The 16,094-nt window shown below is 39.1% G+C and overlaps 2 protein-coding genes across 3 annotated transcripts; one reads left to right on the top strand and one right to left on the bottom strand.

Moving 5' to 3' along the window:
• Positions 1-588: 588 nt before the first annotated feature.
• cyb561d2 (cytochrome b561 family, member D2) lies at positions 589-5,791 on the top strand. Its single transcript, XM_072452376.1, has 3 exons — positions 589-1,023; positions 1,091-1,128; positions 5,135-5,791. Exons 1-3 carry the CDS (start codon positions 891-893, stop codon positions 5,636-5,638), a joined length of 675 nt encoding a protein of 224 aa, XP_072308477.1. The 5' UTR covers positions 589-890; the 3' UTR covers positions 5,639-5,791.
• A 5-nt stretch (positions 5,792-5,796) lies between these two features.
• rad54l2 (RAD54 like 2) lies at positions 5,797-15,330 on the bottom strand. Of its 2 annotated transcripts, none has more exons than XM_072452363.1 (21): positions 15,127-15,330; positions 14,776-15,049; positions 14,571-14,707; positions 14,317-14,460; positions 14,002-14,231; positions 13,740-13,922; positions 13,526-13,659; positions 13,260-13,456; positions 12,849-13,191; positions 12,597-12,774; positions 12,273-12,494; positions 12,076-12,194; positions 11,852-11,970; positions 11,641-11,740; positions 11,357-11,562; positions 11,092-11,267; positions 10,669-10,865; positions 9,436-9,614; positions 9,264-9,353; positions 9,086-9,178; positions 5,797-8,822 (listed from the first exon to the last, which is right to left on the bottom strand). In XM_072452363.1, exons 1-21 carry the CDS (start codon positions 15,269-15,271, stop codon positions 7,831-7,833), a joined length of 4,458 nt encoding a protein of 1,485 aa, XP_072308464.1. In that variant the 5' UTR covers positions 15,272-15,330; the 3' UTR covers positions 5,797-7,830. The 2 variants fall into 2 exon arrangements, with proteins under 2 accessions (XP_072308464.1, XP_072308465.1); XM_072452364.1 differs by having other exon boundaries at positions 14,317-14,457.
• Positions 15,331-16,094: the final 764 nt, after the last annotated feature.

The raw sequence follows: 16,094 nt of genomic DNA, 5'->3' as shown, positions 1-16,094 counted from the left end.
GACTGTGGTATATTGCACTAGAGAATTGTATGTGCTATATTCTGCTCCTCTTAATGTGAATGTGTTGTGTGCAATAGAGTGTCATTATTAGTGCTCCCCAATAGAGGGCGCACTTGCCTTTAGTATGCATGTTGTCACCAGTTCTCGAGCAAGTGATGCTCCGCATGTACCTGTGAAAGTTGTGATTAAAATACACGACGGAAATTGAGATGTTGTTCTACTTTATTTCGGCCAAGATACAACAACGACTGTCTGTAAACGCCTTTCTAGAGATGGACATTGCCGGCTTTGGCCCCCGGGCCACAGTGAGATATCCTTTTAAAGCGTCAGCAGAAGGCGTGTCAACACACGCTTGTGTGTAATCACGCTTTTCTTTCAAAATACGAGACAAAACATCATACGTGTTTAAATGTACTTATATCTGGTAAAAACACACAAACTTGTCATACACGCAATAGTAGTAATAAAATTAACATTGATGTTTTTTATTTCCCGATTATTTCTTAATTTAAACAGCTCGTTGAAGTCTTAACCTTATAGCGTTTAAAAAAACCGGAAGTTGTACTTTAATTCAGCGGAAATGCACCGTTGGTTATGCAAAAACCACGGGTTGTGACCATTGAGCAATGGTTGTGACTATCACGGAAAAAAGCTTGAAATTTAGTACATTTCACTTATATAGCTATTATAATAGGACGCGTATTTGACAGGGAACTGATTAACTGGATTGAGAAAAGTTGCTTATTTCTCTGAAATACGCCACGTCTTGAGCATCTTTGCTGAAGTGTCGAGTTCACTTCAGGTGAGTAAAGCTGCTGAACGCGGCAGTTTCAGGTTTGTTGTAAAACCTGCAAAGAGCATCGGTCCTTTTCAGTCATATTCATGTAAACATGGCCCAAGGGAAAGAGACCGAGCCCGAGGCGAGACTCTACACATGTACAAGGTCCGTGGCCGCAGCGCTGACACACGTCCTCTGCATAGCCTTCACTGCTTTCCTTGTATTCGTGTCTCGACCGGGTTCAAGTGAGTGCCACACTCCTCATAAGTGTTTTTGTAAGTTGTTTTTAATAATATCTATGTGTTGGTACAGGTTTGTTTTCATGGCACCCTTTTCTGATGACACTTGCTGTAAGTACATCTATACACTATATTGTTTCAAGTGCATATGCTCTCATGTTTTTTAAATTGCTACTTTATTTGCTAGTGCCTGTAGTAAATATTTATCATCGTTTGAAATCAGTCAAGTCGTAGTTTGTGAAGGAAAAAGAAAAGTATAGAATTTCTCTGTAGTCAATAAGTGACATTCCATCCAAAATGCTCAGGTCCGTAGGGACAGAAGTAACCTTACCCTTTACCCTAAACCTTATCACTTTGAGAGAATTTACATGCAACCTCACAGTTCAAACAATCATTTAACAAAACAAAATATTATCAGGTATTATCTGTGAAATTATAACTACTGTGCAATCTATATGAATTTAGGCTTTTTCTTTTTGTTGCATCTTTGTCACATGTAAATGTTTCAGATTGTCAAACAGATTTAAATATTAGTCAAAGACAACACAAGGAAACACAAAATTCAGTTTTTAAATGAAGGTTTTTATTATATTGGAAAACAAAATCCAAACCTAAATGGCGTAAAAAAGTATTTTCCCCCTGTTAAAACTTACCTTTTTGTTTCTCACACCTCAGTTCAATTTCTCTGCCACACTCAGGCCTGATTACTGCCACAAAGTGATGTGGACCAAAAGATCATCAAAAGCTAGAAAACATGCTGAGAGCTAAAGAAATTCAGGAACAAACGAGAAAGAATTTAATTTAGAGCTATCAGTCTGGAAAAGGGTATAAAGCCATTTCTAAAGTTTTGGGACTCCAGCGAACCACAGTGACATGGGCGAAAACATGGAACAGTGGTGAACCTTCCCAGGATTACCCCAAGAGCACAGGAGCCCAAGACCCATGACTCATCCAAGAGGTCACAAAAGACCCCACAGCAACATCCAAAGAACTGCAGGTCTCAGTTGCCTCAGTTAGGTCAGTGTTCATGACTCCATGGCAAAAGTGGCCTGCATGGCAGAGTTTCAAGACAAAAACCAATGCGGATCTCAAAGGCGCGTCTAAATTGTATAAATACCTTGATGATCCCCAAGACTTTTGGGAAAATACTCTGTGGACTGATGAGACAAAAGTTGAAAATTTGGGAATGTCTATGTTCCATATCATCTGGTGTAAAAACCCCAGAATCAGAATCAGAAAAGGTTTATTGCCATTGTCAATGAACAGAATTCACAAACATTGGAAACATAGGAAAACAACACCATTTCAGAAAAATAACATCATTTCAGAAAAAGAACCATCATACTAATGGTAAAATATGGTGATGGTTGTGTGATGGTCTAGATATGTGCAATCTATGTGCCGTCATGACACATATTCATGTGCAATTACTGTCGTGATCACATGCAATGGTATTTATTTATTTATTTGTCTATGGGAGTTTTTATTTATAGGAGATCTTCTACTGAAAGTGTTTTTCAGACTTCCTATAAGTGATCTGTTTTTTAAATATTCCCCAGCAGGACGTCTTCAAATGGCTTCAGTTTAGCTTTATCCGGGTAAAATGGACATAGACTAATCAATTACCAAAATAATCCTTAGTTACAGCCCTTATCAAATAACACAAACCCATACTTCAGTACTTTTACTTAAGTAGATTTTAAAATATAATACTTTCTCTTTGTAAATTTGTTTACTTTTTCTGCCACTGATACAACACAAACAGTAAATCAGGTGACAGGATTTGTTAATTTGTTCAAACATGTGACTATCATTAATTTAAAATATTCATATGTGTTTCAATATAAATTAACCACACAATACTAGAAGTAATGTATTTACCCCTGAATATACACAGTGACCAACATCATACAGAAGGCTCAGTTGCTCATTCATTAAGTTAAATTATCTTTTCCTCACCTCAAAAAACACTTCCAAAATGGCATAATATTGGCTTGACTGGGAAAATAAGCTGCAGATAAAATAAGGGAACATTGCTAATTCAAGGCTATTCTCTTGTGCTCATAAGCTTATTTTTACCACTGCAGTAAACATATTACAGAGCTTTTACACATAATAAATTTAGATTAATTAATTTAAATTCATGGACTATTACAAATTGCACCTGTTTTATAGAAAAACGCATCTATAGAGAATACATTGGCGCTCATAGTGTGATATCAGACTTCTCAAAAAGCCGGCTAACAGAGACAAATGCTGAATATTTTATATAGCCTCTATCAGTTTTCTCTGAAGTGCTTCTCAAGGCTGGTTTCCATTCTTTGAAACTGTTCTGGCCACATCTTTGACTTTAGTAAAGAACGATTATCAGACCAAATTTATTTACGGACATTTTAGTCACATTTGGGCTCTGAACACCTGCGTCGATTGAAGCTCAGGGCTTGTTTTGTTGTCCCGTGTTGACATTCAAAAGCACCTCCACCTGTGCGCTCAAGTGAAACAAATGTAACAAATGTAAATAGAGCATGGGAGCTATTGTGAGTCATTGCAGATAACTGGAGCTGTTCCACGCCTGCCTCTCTGCTTGACTCGACGCACGATGCCTTCATGAGCTACAAGGAAAAACTGCACATTTCAAACCAGGACTGGCACATGTGAAAGTCTGCGCTGTCCCAATGCTGCGAGAACTGACAACTGACATAACAGATCAATGTTACTACAGTATTATTAGTCCAGTAGAAGTGTTGTCTTGGGTATTGATATTATAGACAAATCTTAACTCTTAAATGTTTCTCTTTTCCTCAATTTAAAGTTTTTGTAAGTAACCAATAAATAGTTAATAAAGGTTGTTAGATGCATAATTGTGGTTGTCAAAAAATCAATACCCAGATACTAGTCGATATTAACAGTAGTATCAAAACTAGATAGTCATTTGAGGTGGTTTTATTACTAAAATAAATCATATAAATAGGACAAAATTGGTCCTTCTCTTTCTATCTGAAGACGTATTCTATTCCCCTTAGTATCAATAGTTATTTTGATACCATTTGCCTTAGTATCAAAAGTTGATTGTTTTAAAAGGGTTTTAAATGTTAGTACACTAGACATTAACTATATCAATAAAATGTTTGTTACAATTTATGTTAATGTATTTTAGTTATTCGAATACATGTTGATAACAAAGCAGCAGTACATGTCTCAGCAGAAATACTCTAAGTTAAAATGTGATTTACATCTATAAACACTACGACCGACAATAGGCATAGACTGCATCTACCTCTGTATCTACCTGCGTTGCACCAATGAAATTTCCCCATGTGGGACAATAAAGGAATATCTTATCTTATACTTTTTACTTTTAAACGGAATAATGGAAAATGAATTTTGCTGTCCACCATAAAATCCTGAAGGAGAATGTCCGGCACTCTGTTCATAACCTCATAAGCTGAAGAAAACTTGGGCTCAGCAGCAGGACAATGATCCAAAACAGCAGCAAGTCCACCTATGAATGACTGAAGAAAAATCAAAGTCCTAACCTGAATCCTCTGGAGATGCTGTGGCATGACCTTAAAAAGGCTGTTCATAAACGAAAACCCTTCAATGTGGCTGAATTACAACAATTCTGCAAAGATGAGTGGGCCAGAATTCCTCTACAGCGCTGTAATACTCATTGCAAATGATCACAAACACTTGATTGCAGTTGTTGCTGCTGAGGGTGGCCAAACCAGTTATTAGGTTTTGGAGGCACATAAGGCCATGTAGGTTTATTTTCCCTAATTATAAAAAAAAACACCATCTAAAAACTGCATTTTGTGTTTTCCTTGTGTTGTCTTTGATTATTTTTACTTATTTTTTGTTGATGATCTGAACCATTTAAGAGTTACAAACATGCAAAAAAATACCATATCAGGACGGGGACAATCACATCGGCTGTTCAACCAAGTCACCAAAATTGCAGAACTGAAGAAAAAAAGGAATTTTTTTTTTCTAAAATCATAAATATAATCACGTTCACTACATTTTAGGGAAAGTTGTGGTCTAACCTGTCATATGTACTTAAATTATTCATTTCTGTTTTATTGACAAACTCTCTTCTACCCTTCTCCACATCCCATAGTTTTCCTTCTTCATGACTGAGGCCATCCTCCTCTTCTCCCCACACGGCTCCCCTTTGAGGAAGTTTACACATAAAACCAAAGGTCGTATTCACTGGGCCCTGCAGGTTCTGTGTGTGACCTGTGCTGTTGTGGGCCTTGCAGTCATTGCCTATAACAAACATTTGAACGGTAAACCCCACTTCTCCTCCTGGCATGGCTTACTCGGCTTGATCACTGTATGTGTGGTTGGACTGCAGTCCCTGGCAGCTGTACCGCTCATTTACCACGGTCTGGCCAAAAGCTGGTCTCTGGCCAAACTGAAGAGGTACCACGCAGCGTCAGGACTCGTCACCTACCTGCTCGGCTGTGGCAGTCTACTGCTTGGCCTCTGCTCGGCCTGGTTCACTGGGTCTGTCAGCAGTTACACCTGGTACTTGTCAGCACTCTGCCCTGCGCTCTCCGCACTAGTCATCATGGACCAAGTCTCCCGCACATACACTGCAAAAAAGAGACTACAGTCCTGAAAACTAACCAAAAATGATCACCAACACTTGTGATTTTTACTTTTCGTTTGTCACTATGGACTCATCGAATTATGTGCAATGATGTTTTCAGGGAATTTCTATTGTGCTATGGAAATTACGTGTACTTAAAATAAATAAAAATGCTTAATACAGTGTGATTGCAATAGGATGGCGTTTATTGTCAAAATTATATTGATAACAGTATAATCCTACACTGACCTAGACTGTGTTAGAGTATCGATAATTTTGTCTGCATGATTCAAAGTAAACATGATAGAAATGTCATTACTAACTTTGCAATCAAAATAAATATCTGAAGAAACAGAGATACAGGTGAACAAACACCAATTAAAAGTTATAAAAAACACTTTAAAAAAGACAGTTTACTATAAAACATACAACAGTAAGTGACAATGGTACAAGAAAAAGCATTGTGTTTTAGAGCTTGTCCAACTTAGTCTATGAAGGCCAAAAATAAGGTTGAGGACATTTAATGTCTTTACAGTTCGCAAGCAGATACATTTTCAAATATCACTACTGTCAAATCTCATCACAAAATCTGCAGACATGCTTAAGTAATCTGGGGACATCCTTGATATAAAAGTTACAGGAGATGCCAGTACAAACTAAACAGATCTGGAACTAAAGTATTTGTACAAAATTAGTTGCGTGTGTGGGAATGGTTTTTGAATAATTCTCCAGTGTTTTCCTAAAGGCTATTCCACTGTACGAGGAAAAGTAACTTGTCTAAGTCACACTACACAGAAACACAATGCTACCGAGAACAGCAACGACCTACAGACCTCTCTAAGCATCGCAGACCGGCACGTGACGCCACGGACAGAAGCTACAACACTGCACTGCTTCGAAAAGGTGAAACACTACCACAAAATGGCACTGTTAGTTTGGTAAGGCCACCACACCACCAGCTGAACACAGTCACGAGTGGTGTTTGAATGTAATGGTGTTTTGATGGCAGGCAGCTACAACTTTAGATTTTTGAAAACATAGGCCGTACCAGTGGTATAACAGATTACATATTTGTTCAAAATGTTTCTGAAAATGATGGTTTTCTTTCCTCCTTGCTAAATCTCAATCATTTTGAGTTCAGAACTATCTCAATGCTCAGTAGCTTGTCCCACAGATATAGAAAAGAAACAAGGAGGCGTACCCTTTGAGATTTAAGGCTAGAATAGTCAAGACTATGTCCCAATCCATAGGTTACGATGGCTAAATACATTCATTTTAGAGAAAACTAAATCTATAAGTGGGGTTGGGCTGTCATTACAAGCCATATCACCCCTCCAACCAAAATCTACACATTTAACATGATTAACTTGCATTATAAACAACGATAATGGCTGCTATTTACAAAGTATTAACATATTAACTTGTAATTCCCTCAATATTTTAACTGGGTTGCAACAATATCTATTGAATTGCTATGATTTTCTCCAATAGAAAGATAAGTTGCTTTGGTTTTTTGTTTGTTTACTATATTACATATTTGATCACTAACACACCATGAATTCATGTGCAAGAGTCACCATAGAAACTCTCTAATGACATCTGAACAAAACTAAAACAAATTGTTATATAAGACATTTACAAATTGTAACAGGAGAAGCTGTGCTTACAAAACCCTGGAAAGATACAGCTGGTCCCTCTATGCCAAATAACCTGGCTCCAAATACAATTACATACAACCTAGACGAATACAACTTACGTTTTATAAAGCTACACAAGTTTTATTTTAAACCAAGACCTGTTTTGTGTGTTTTAGTAATAGATAATTTAGTGTTGACATTTTGTCACATCTGTTATTTGGAAAACTACTTTTGGTTGCAGTTCATATTTGATGACGCAGCAAAAATGTGTAGGTGCATCTTCAAATGTGAATATTGGTGGAGATTAAAACCATTTACCATTAAGTAATTTAAATTAAAGTGAATCACATAAAGTGTTACATTTTTCAAACATCCATTTAAAGCCACTGTATGATCTTTACTGAATTTGAAAGAATTGACTTGTGAGGCATAACAACATTCATCACAGTTAATGCTTGAATTCAAACATTATATGCGTTTTACAAGTAAAATACTTAATTGATTTCCCATCAACTGTGCATTATTTTAGATGCCCTTACCATTTTACTGGGTTAATTTATTGTAAAGAGTTACCAAATGGTCCTCCTATTGTCCAATAACCTCTATAACGTCATCATCTGAACTACTGCCCCCATTCTCTGCACTGTGGTGCCTGTCGGGGTGCGTCAGAGCTGCCCCCAGCAGACTGGAGGTGGGGTTACTGAAATGAGAAAGATAACTGGACGAAGAGGGGCCTGGGATAGAAGTAGAAAGACTCCCTGAGCCAGAGAGCAGTGGTGTGGAGAGCATCCTAGACTCGGGAAGCAAGGACTGACTGTAGTTAAGAGGAGGAAATCCAGAAGTAAGCAATCCCGTCATGTTGGGGTTCATCAGATAGGGAGGCAGTGAACTAGATGACAGTGGGGAAGATGTTGCCGTGGAGGGAATGGTGTTGGAGGTGGAGGAGAAAATTGAGGACGAAGGGGTCTGGAGATGCCCGTTCCCTGTGGCAGGCTGCCTGAGCATGTCCGAGCCTGTGGAACCTGGGAACAAGGTCTGAAGGTCACCCATGTTTTGTCCAGGGTTCTGAAGAAAGGAAGATCCCCCACTTCTACCCATCAGTAGAGGATGACTCATGTGTCCAAGGTTCCCTAATAGAGAGGACGAGTTTAGTGGCATTGGGGGAAAACTTAGTCCACTGGAGCCCATGTTAAATCCAGGAAAGCGTGTTGTAGCAGAGGTGCGTTTCCCAGTGCTGTACATGTTGCTTTGTGGATCAGTGTTTTTGCGTTTTATTCCATGCATGTCTAGAGCGGAGCTCAGGAGTTCCTCACTCAGTGGTCTGTTGAGGTCTGTTGTTTGGTTGTTCTGGTTGTGAACTCCTGATACGGGACCAGACACAGGATCGGACGGGGACAGTAGTTCGTTCCTGAGCCCAGAAGAGTCTCTGCCCGTGGCAGAGAAACCACTCAGCTCCCTGATCAGGTCAGAGCTCAGGGGAGAGTCGCGTCGCAGCTCTCTGCTCGGGGAGCGATGAGACTGCTCCACAGGTGACGAGCACCCATTCGTAACCGGCTGCATAAGAGAACCCTGTGGTTCTGTGGGAGCACAAGCATAACCTTCTCAGTGTACAGTATATGGAACTTCAAACAACTAAACCTTTAGCAATAGACAACTGTTGCCACAATCCAAAAAAATATCTAAAACAATGGCATTTCACTAAACATAGTTGGTGTTTAAAATAAATTCTTATGTCTAAATGTGGATTAGACTGATGCAATTATGCAATCCCACAATCCTTACTGTATCTAAACTAATCTCAGAAAAAACACTGTTTACATAGAGAGTAATGTACACCAACCTCTTGAAACCGCAGCCACTGCAACTGGAGGGCGGCTAATCTTTCCTGATCGGACGGCAAAAATCCTTCCATCATGAGTTCTGATGTAAGTGCCTATGGTAAAAAAAAAAGGGTTATTTTAACAGCAGTTAACATGTTATATGGGTGATGTATGTAATTACTGTATTACTTTTACAACCTTTAGACCCTCTTATAACATGAATGCTCTCTCCAGCACTGATTCTAGCTTGAACTTCCGTGGCACTGTTTGCTCCTGGTATTACAATATCTGAAAATAAAGGCAAAATGGCTACAATTAATAAACAAAAAACATACAATATTTGTGCATTATAAAAGAAAGTGTGCCTTGCCTGTTGTTGTGACTATTCTCTGCACAGAAACGCCAGCTTTCTGCAGGAAGTTAACTGGGATGCCGCCACTGGAGCCAGGCAGACCCATCCCGACCTGGCGAGGCATCATGGGGATCGGGGTTGACTGAATCGGCCGAACACTGGCAACTGGCTTCTCATCCGGCCTCAACATTGGTCGCCTGAAAGTACAAAGTTCACATTGGTAAATATTAGTGCTGGGCAGCAATTCAAACTTTTAAATTATGAACAATAACAAAGGGCAACAGACAAATGTGTTGTATTTTGGCTTCTAAATAGCTCGTTATTTTACCGTAAAAATATTAAAGTTCACCCAGTGTTGTGCAGTTTTTACTTGGCTAGGAAAGAAGTCAATCTCTCAATTTGAATTACGAAATAAATACTGCATATTTGACGTGCAGAGGAGTCTGTGTATTGCTTCTGATCAATTACTAAATAATAGCACAGATTTTTATTATAAAATATATTATACGTGGCCTGTTTAGCATTTGAAGGATTCAGTCAGCTGTTTCCCCGAGAATTCCTGGATCTTTTACTAAGCCTATGCTCATGCATGGCTAACTACAGGCTATTGTTACAGTTTAAGTGTGTTAATGTGAAAGTACTGGTTTTATGGTCAATAACTCCCTCTTGAAAATGAGAACTTAAAGCTGGGGTAGCCAATTTTCCCACAGTGAAACTGGAAGTACGCTTTTAAACCTGTAACTCATCCCTAACTCTCACCTTTGTCACATAAACTGTTTTTTGCTTAAATATCGCTTTGTTGTAGCAACAGCTAAAAAAAACCCAAAAAGAACTACAGACTATAATCCTTTGCTCCAATTCAGAGTAGGAAACATTACGAAATAAATGTTAAGCACTTTTTTTTCTATTTAAAAATATAAAAAAAGACAGAAATTATTTGCACCAAAGGCTTGTCAGGGTATTTTAAACGGAAAAAGTAACATATTTAGAATTCTGTTAAGACGCTCTACAATATTGAAATAAATATTGTACTGTGAAATTAACCTTGTGATAATATCATACTGTGAGATTTGCATATTGCTAGTGCTAGTGTATTGACATAATGACAAATGTTCACTTGTCCAGCCCTAATAAATATAGAAAATAGGCTCTTTATTTGCACATTGTTAACTGTTGGTGTAGGATCTGTTGGTAGAAGATTGTAGTAGTTGATATGAGTTAGGTCTACTAACTTTTTTGACGCAAACTTACCAACCCCGTTGGTTAAAAGCAGGTATATTTGCAAGCGCTTGATCACTGTTAGGATAATATGAAGCGTATGAGGGACGAGAATAAGGCACTGAAGCTCGTTTCTCATCCTCATAGCTCTTCTTTGCTGCCCTTTTTTCTGCTTTGGTCAGTTTGGATTCCTTGCGGTCCACCAGCAGAGACTCGTGTTGAAAAGGTGGCTGTTGAAACAAAATATATTAAAAAAACAAATTCTACCAAAGTTGAACTCTGCGTTACATCTGTTTTGCTTTGTAACAGCAACAACATTACTACATGACCTTTTATGTTCATATAATATTTCAATAAATATAACTACCGGTATGCTACCCCAAAACAAATTTTTGTTGCCAATTTATAACAAGGCAAAATCTCCAACTGCATGAATGTTCAGTGTTCATGCTGTACCTTAGTGATGAGGTGTGGATGCAGATGACAGGCCTGGAACAACACCAACTCAAGCTCTTCTTTGGATTCAAGAGACATTTTTTTGCTCAAAGGCTCTTCCTCAACAAAGTGCAACAAAGACTCCACCTCCTTACGAGTGAAGTTGAGAACTGGGTTTAGGTCATCCACCACACGATCTACAGCATAAAAAACCTTAATAATAATAATACAATACATTTACCTGGAACTTATTGCACAGGCGGTTATAGTAAAAGTTAGACATTACCAGACATCCCCTGTTTGGAAACCTGTCGGTCATAAATCTTCTTCTCCAAAGTGAAATCACAGACGAGGCGGTAAATGTGGCAGGGTTTTTTCTGACCGTACCGATACACTCGACACACTGCTTGAGCGTCATGACAGGGGTTCCATGAGGCATCAAACACAACAACTCTGTTCGCTCCAATCAGATTAACACCCAAGCAGCCAGCCCTAAAGTTACAATATGGAATTCATATAGTGACTACAAAATATGTTTGCTATGTTTATGTGGTGTATATGTATGTGTACCGTGTAGACAGGAGGAACACCCAGGTTGTGGTGTTCTCAGGATCATTAAACTGATTGATGAGGCGTTCTCTCTCAGTAGCAGACGTACTACCATCCAATCCTACAAACAAAATCAAAATTACCTCCGAAGCCCCAATTCAAACTGGGAATGAGGACTGGGTGTAAGGTGTTTTACAGTCATGTAATGTATATTTATTTTCAATTGACTCACTGTAGTAGTTGAGATTGCGAACCCAGTTGTGGTTCAGGCCATCAGCAGGGCAGACGTCTGCTGGCATGGGTCTTTGAGCTAAGTTGTCCTCAATAAGAGACAGAGTAGACAAGCTTTGGCTGGAAAAAGCAATTAAAATAGTCATGAAATAAAACAAAAAGTATTTTTAAATCAGTGATTATTCATATTTAATGATCAAAGCAGAGGAAAAAAAGGAAACAAACCTGAAGACCAATATCTTGTCTCGTCTTTGTACACTTTCATCAATCAAACAGAACAGTAGAAGCATCTTAGCAGAATTGTCCAGGACTCCAGTTTGGTAATTCGACATAATGTCCTTAGCCTAAGACAAGTCAACAGATGCTGGTGTAAAAAATGTGTACAAAAATTCAAATCAAATTAGTATACTGTTCTAACATACCCATTCATAGGTGATCACTTGATTTGATCTGTCCTGTGAAGGATTCAGAGGTGGCAAGTTGCTGTTGCCAATCCCTTTGCTTGAATCCGCAACTTTGGCTTTAAGGCCAGCGGGAGCAGAGCAGCGAGGGTTATTCGTAATGTCATCAAGGTCTAAGTCCTGATCGTTGGCCTGATTCTCTTTCTGCAGGGCCTCATAAAGGACATCCGGATGATTCCAAATCTGAAAGGGTATAGAGATAAGCAAAAGAAAATAATGGGTCCATAATTTTATTTTAGGAGCCGACAACTGGCCTTATACTCGGCAATAAACAGAAAATCTCACCTTGCAGCATACACAAAAAGCTTTGAGAGGATTTAGCCCAAGCCACCCGCTGTTTCCTGCTTCTCTGAAACGTTTCATGAACTCTGTGTATAGTGCCCTCTGAATAGGAGTCAGTCGGACCAAAATGACATGCTCCTCTTTGTGAGGCAGTTGATCGCGCAGCACATCATGACCTCGTCTGAACCAGAAGAAGGTGATATTCATATTTATGTATTCTGGATTAACATTTCTAAAATCCCTTAAAATAATTACCTCTGTACAAAGCCCTCGAGCAGACTGTAGAGAACATGGCTGCGGTAGCGCATTAATCGAACGTCTTGAGGAGTGCTGTCCACACACTGCCCGTTCAGAATGGGCCTTTCGAACATATTGCTGAATTCCTGCCGTGTACCTAAAAAGTCTGGCCTGACAAAGTCCACCATGCACCAGTACTCTATGAGATTGTTCTGGAGTGGATATCCAGTCAGAACCACCCTCCGGCGAGACCTGATGTTTTTAAGGGCTTGTGAAGTGCTTGCGTGGTAGTTCTTGATTCTATGTCCCTCATCACATATCACCACATCTGGGCCAGGTCGCGCTATTGCCTTTTCTATGCCTGAGAGGTATAAAAGTTAGAATCAGAAAAGGAAGAAAGAAATATGAAAGAATAAATATATTACTGACTTTTCATCAGTTCTTGTTGTCGGTCTTCCTCATCCAGGTCAATGATGATTGGACCCACTGGCTTCTTTGACTTCCTTTTCTTTCCCATCACAAAACTCTTTTTCATAGACAAGAGCCGGTACATCTCGTAACCCATCAGCAAAACACCTCCATCTTTTGACCAGTCCTCTACAACTTTGGCCCTTGCGACTGTTGTTCTAGAGAGTAAAAGTATGATTGATATATTAAATTAAAAATATCTTAAAAGAATAAAAAAGCATGCTTACTTATGCTCATCATTTAAAATGTGAACTTTGAATGGTCGGCCAGCAAAAATGGCAGGATCAGTGTCAGGACTAAGGGCCTCTTGAGGAGGGAGCCATAGGTTGAACTCAGACAGCCAATTCTGAAGCGTGTTCACCTATAATAAGGACAAACAAGTAATTACAAATAAGGTGAATAAATAGCAGTAAAAGAAAATGTGTATGGCTGCCTACTTACAGGGACAATGGCCAGAACAGTATGGGCCTCAGTATTCTTCAGCAAAATGTCAACAAACGAAATGACCTGCAGCGTCTTTCCCAGTCCCATGCTGTGAGCGAGGATGCAGCCAAAGCCACTGCTGGTCTTATACCGCTCCAGAGATTCAATAAGATTATCATAAAGAAATCTTATTCCTCCAATCTACAATGTGAAAAGTAAAAATTCAGAACAGAATGGAATTAACAAAATAAAACCGTAAACATTGATGAAATAACAATACCTGATGTGGTTTGACAGCCCTTGCAAGTTGTGGAGCAAGAAATATGTCTTTTTCTTCTACAGGGTGATTTATGTTGACCAGGACTCGTCCCTGAGCGTCAGGTAGGTTCACTGCATCGTTGATGTGAGCTCCACTGCTCTCCTCTGAACCAGTGGCATCTGCATCCTCCTCAGTAGACTCACTGCTGATCTGGAAAGAATCCTCATCCCCAGAACTGAGCTCTATAACATCTGTGAAATAAGACTTTATTAGACCTTAGGGACAGGACAATATATATCGCAAACCACAAATAAGATTCATAATAATAATAATCACCATCTCTGACAGCAAGTACAGGCAACTTTGACTCTAAATCCTCATCTTCTTCACCACTACTATCCAGACATATTACATCTTCCTTGCTTAGAAGATCAGGAACCAACTGAGACACTTCTCCTAAAATTGCAGATGTTTCTTCTGCTGAGAAGAGTGAGGGATCTAAATGTGTGAAATTCAATAAATTGATTACAAAGTGTAACAAAAATACCACAATGACTTCAAACAGAGACAGCATGCTGAGAATTAGTTACCTAGTTGAGAATCTGCAACAGCTAGGGCTGCTGAAGGAAAGTCCTTCCTCTGCTGCTCCAGACGTTTTCGTCTTTCCATCTCTTCCTGCTGAGCAGTCTTTGTACCAGCCTCCAGCTGGTCCTCTTTCAACAATTTTCTTCAAAACACAAATAAATATGTTAGCAAGAAAAGTACACCACATAGATACAGATCAGAAAAATGTACCTGATGTTTTTCCTCATGTTGGAAGGCTTTGATAGTTTGGTGGACTTTGAGCTTTTTGGAGACTTAGTAGATTTTGATTTACTTGAAGACTTCACTTTCTTTGTTTTTGTTGATGGTGTTTTGTTCTCATTTGAGTTTTCTGGGCTTGGAGGTTGACACCGGGACTCGGGTCTGGAGGGAGGCCGCGAAGTTGGCTGTGATGGAGGTTGAGATGGAGGCTCCGATGTTAGTGACTCAGAAGATTCTGGTTGGCTCTGAGAACTTGAAGGCCGCTCTGAAAAATGTCACAAACATTTGATCAGACCAAAAAATACAGACCAAACATTTTAACTTTAATCAGTCCCATCTTACCAACACTGTCATCCTCATCATCTCCATCGTTTTCATCCTCATCATCGTCCAGGTCATCATTTTCCTCCTCTTCCTCATTTTCAAAATCTTCCTCTTCACTGGGGTTGGTGTCCAGGTCACTCTCTGAATGAGCCTCTTCAGACATGGTGTCATGCAGGGCTGAGAGACTATTACCTACACATCTTCATGAGTGCTGAAGACATGGCAAGAGAAAGACAAACGCTTTTAACTTCACTTAAACTTAACAGCACAGCCTGCCCAGTTAATGTTTCAAAAACTGATGAAAAGGACACTAATCTTTAGCCAAACCAAAAAGGACAGCAGAGATTTACATTTAGTTTCACAGCGTACTAACTAGTTCATTATGCTTCACCATGTTAAACAAATGCACATGAAAAAGCAACGCTAGTACAGCTCCACTGACTCTACTACATACAGTAGTTAAGTACCTGCCTTGTATTTATCACAGACATTGTAAACGTTCACGTAATGCCCACAAACCTTAAATGGCCCATAAAACACATAGGCGAATTTAAGAAATGATTTAGACGCGAATAATTTGATTATGTCCAGTGGATATAAAGGAATTTCTTTATTGATATATATATTATGCCGAATGTGTAGCAGATACGAGCTAACGCTAACACAAATTACAATGCTAGCTAGTCTTCAGGGCGCGTTTCTTACACCAAAACAAGTGAATGTTGTGAAAACTTACCATACATACGTCTACACTGGAATCTCTATGAAACCTGACCAGGGGTACACACGAAAACCATCGTTTAATCCAACAGCATCGAGGTAAATAAAATGATAAAGGCTGCTAAATTCTAATTTTCCAGTGCAACGATAAACACGCTCCCCCACAACTGAGGAAACCCCAAATGTTCCGGGTACGAATGAAATGGCTAAACACGATTTAGTAAAGTGCTGTACATATTCACATAATAATTATTAGAATCTATCAG

Source organism: Eucyclogobius newberryi, unplaced genomic scaffold (genome assembly GCF_026437365.1).
Source record: "Eucyclogobius newberryi isolate DKJ021-1_F unplaced genomic scaffold, fEucNew1.0.hap1 SCAF_19, whole genome shotgun sequence".
NCBI classification, from domain to species: Eukaryota; Metazoa; Chordata; class Actinopteri; order Gobiiformes; family Gobiidae; genus Eucyclogobius; species Eucyclogobius newberryi.
This window is presented reverse-complemented; position numbering and strand designations above follow the sequence as displayed.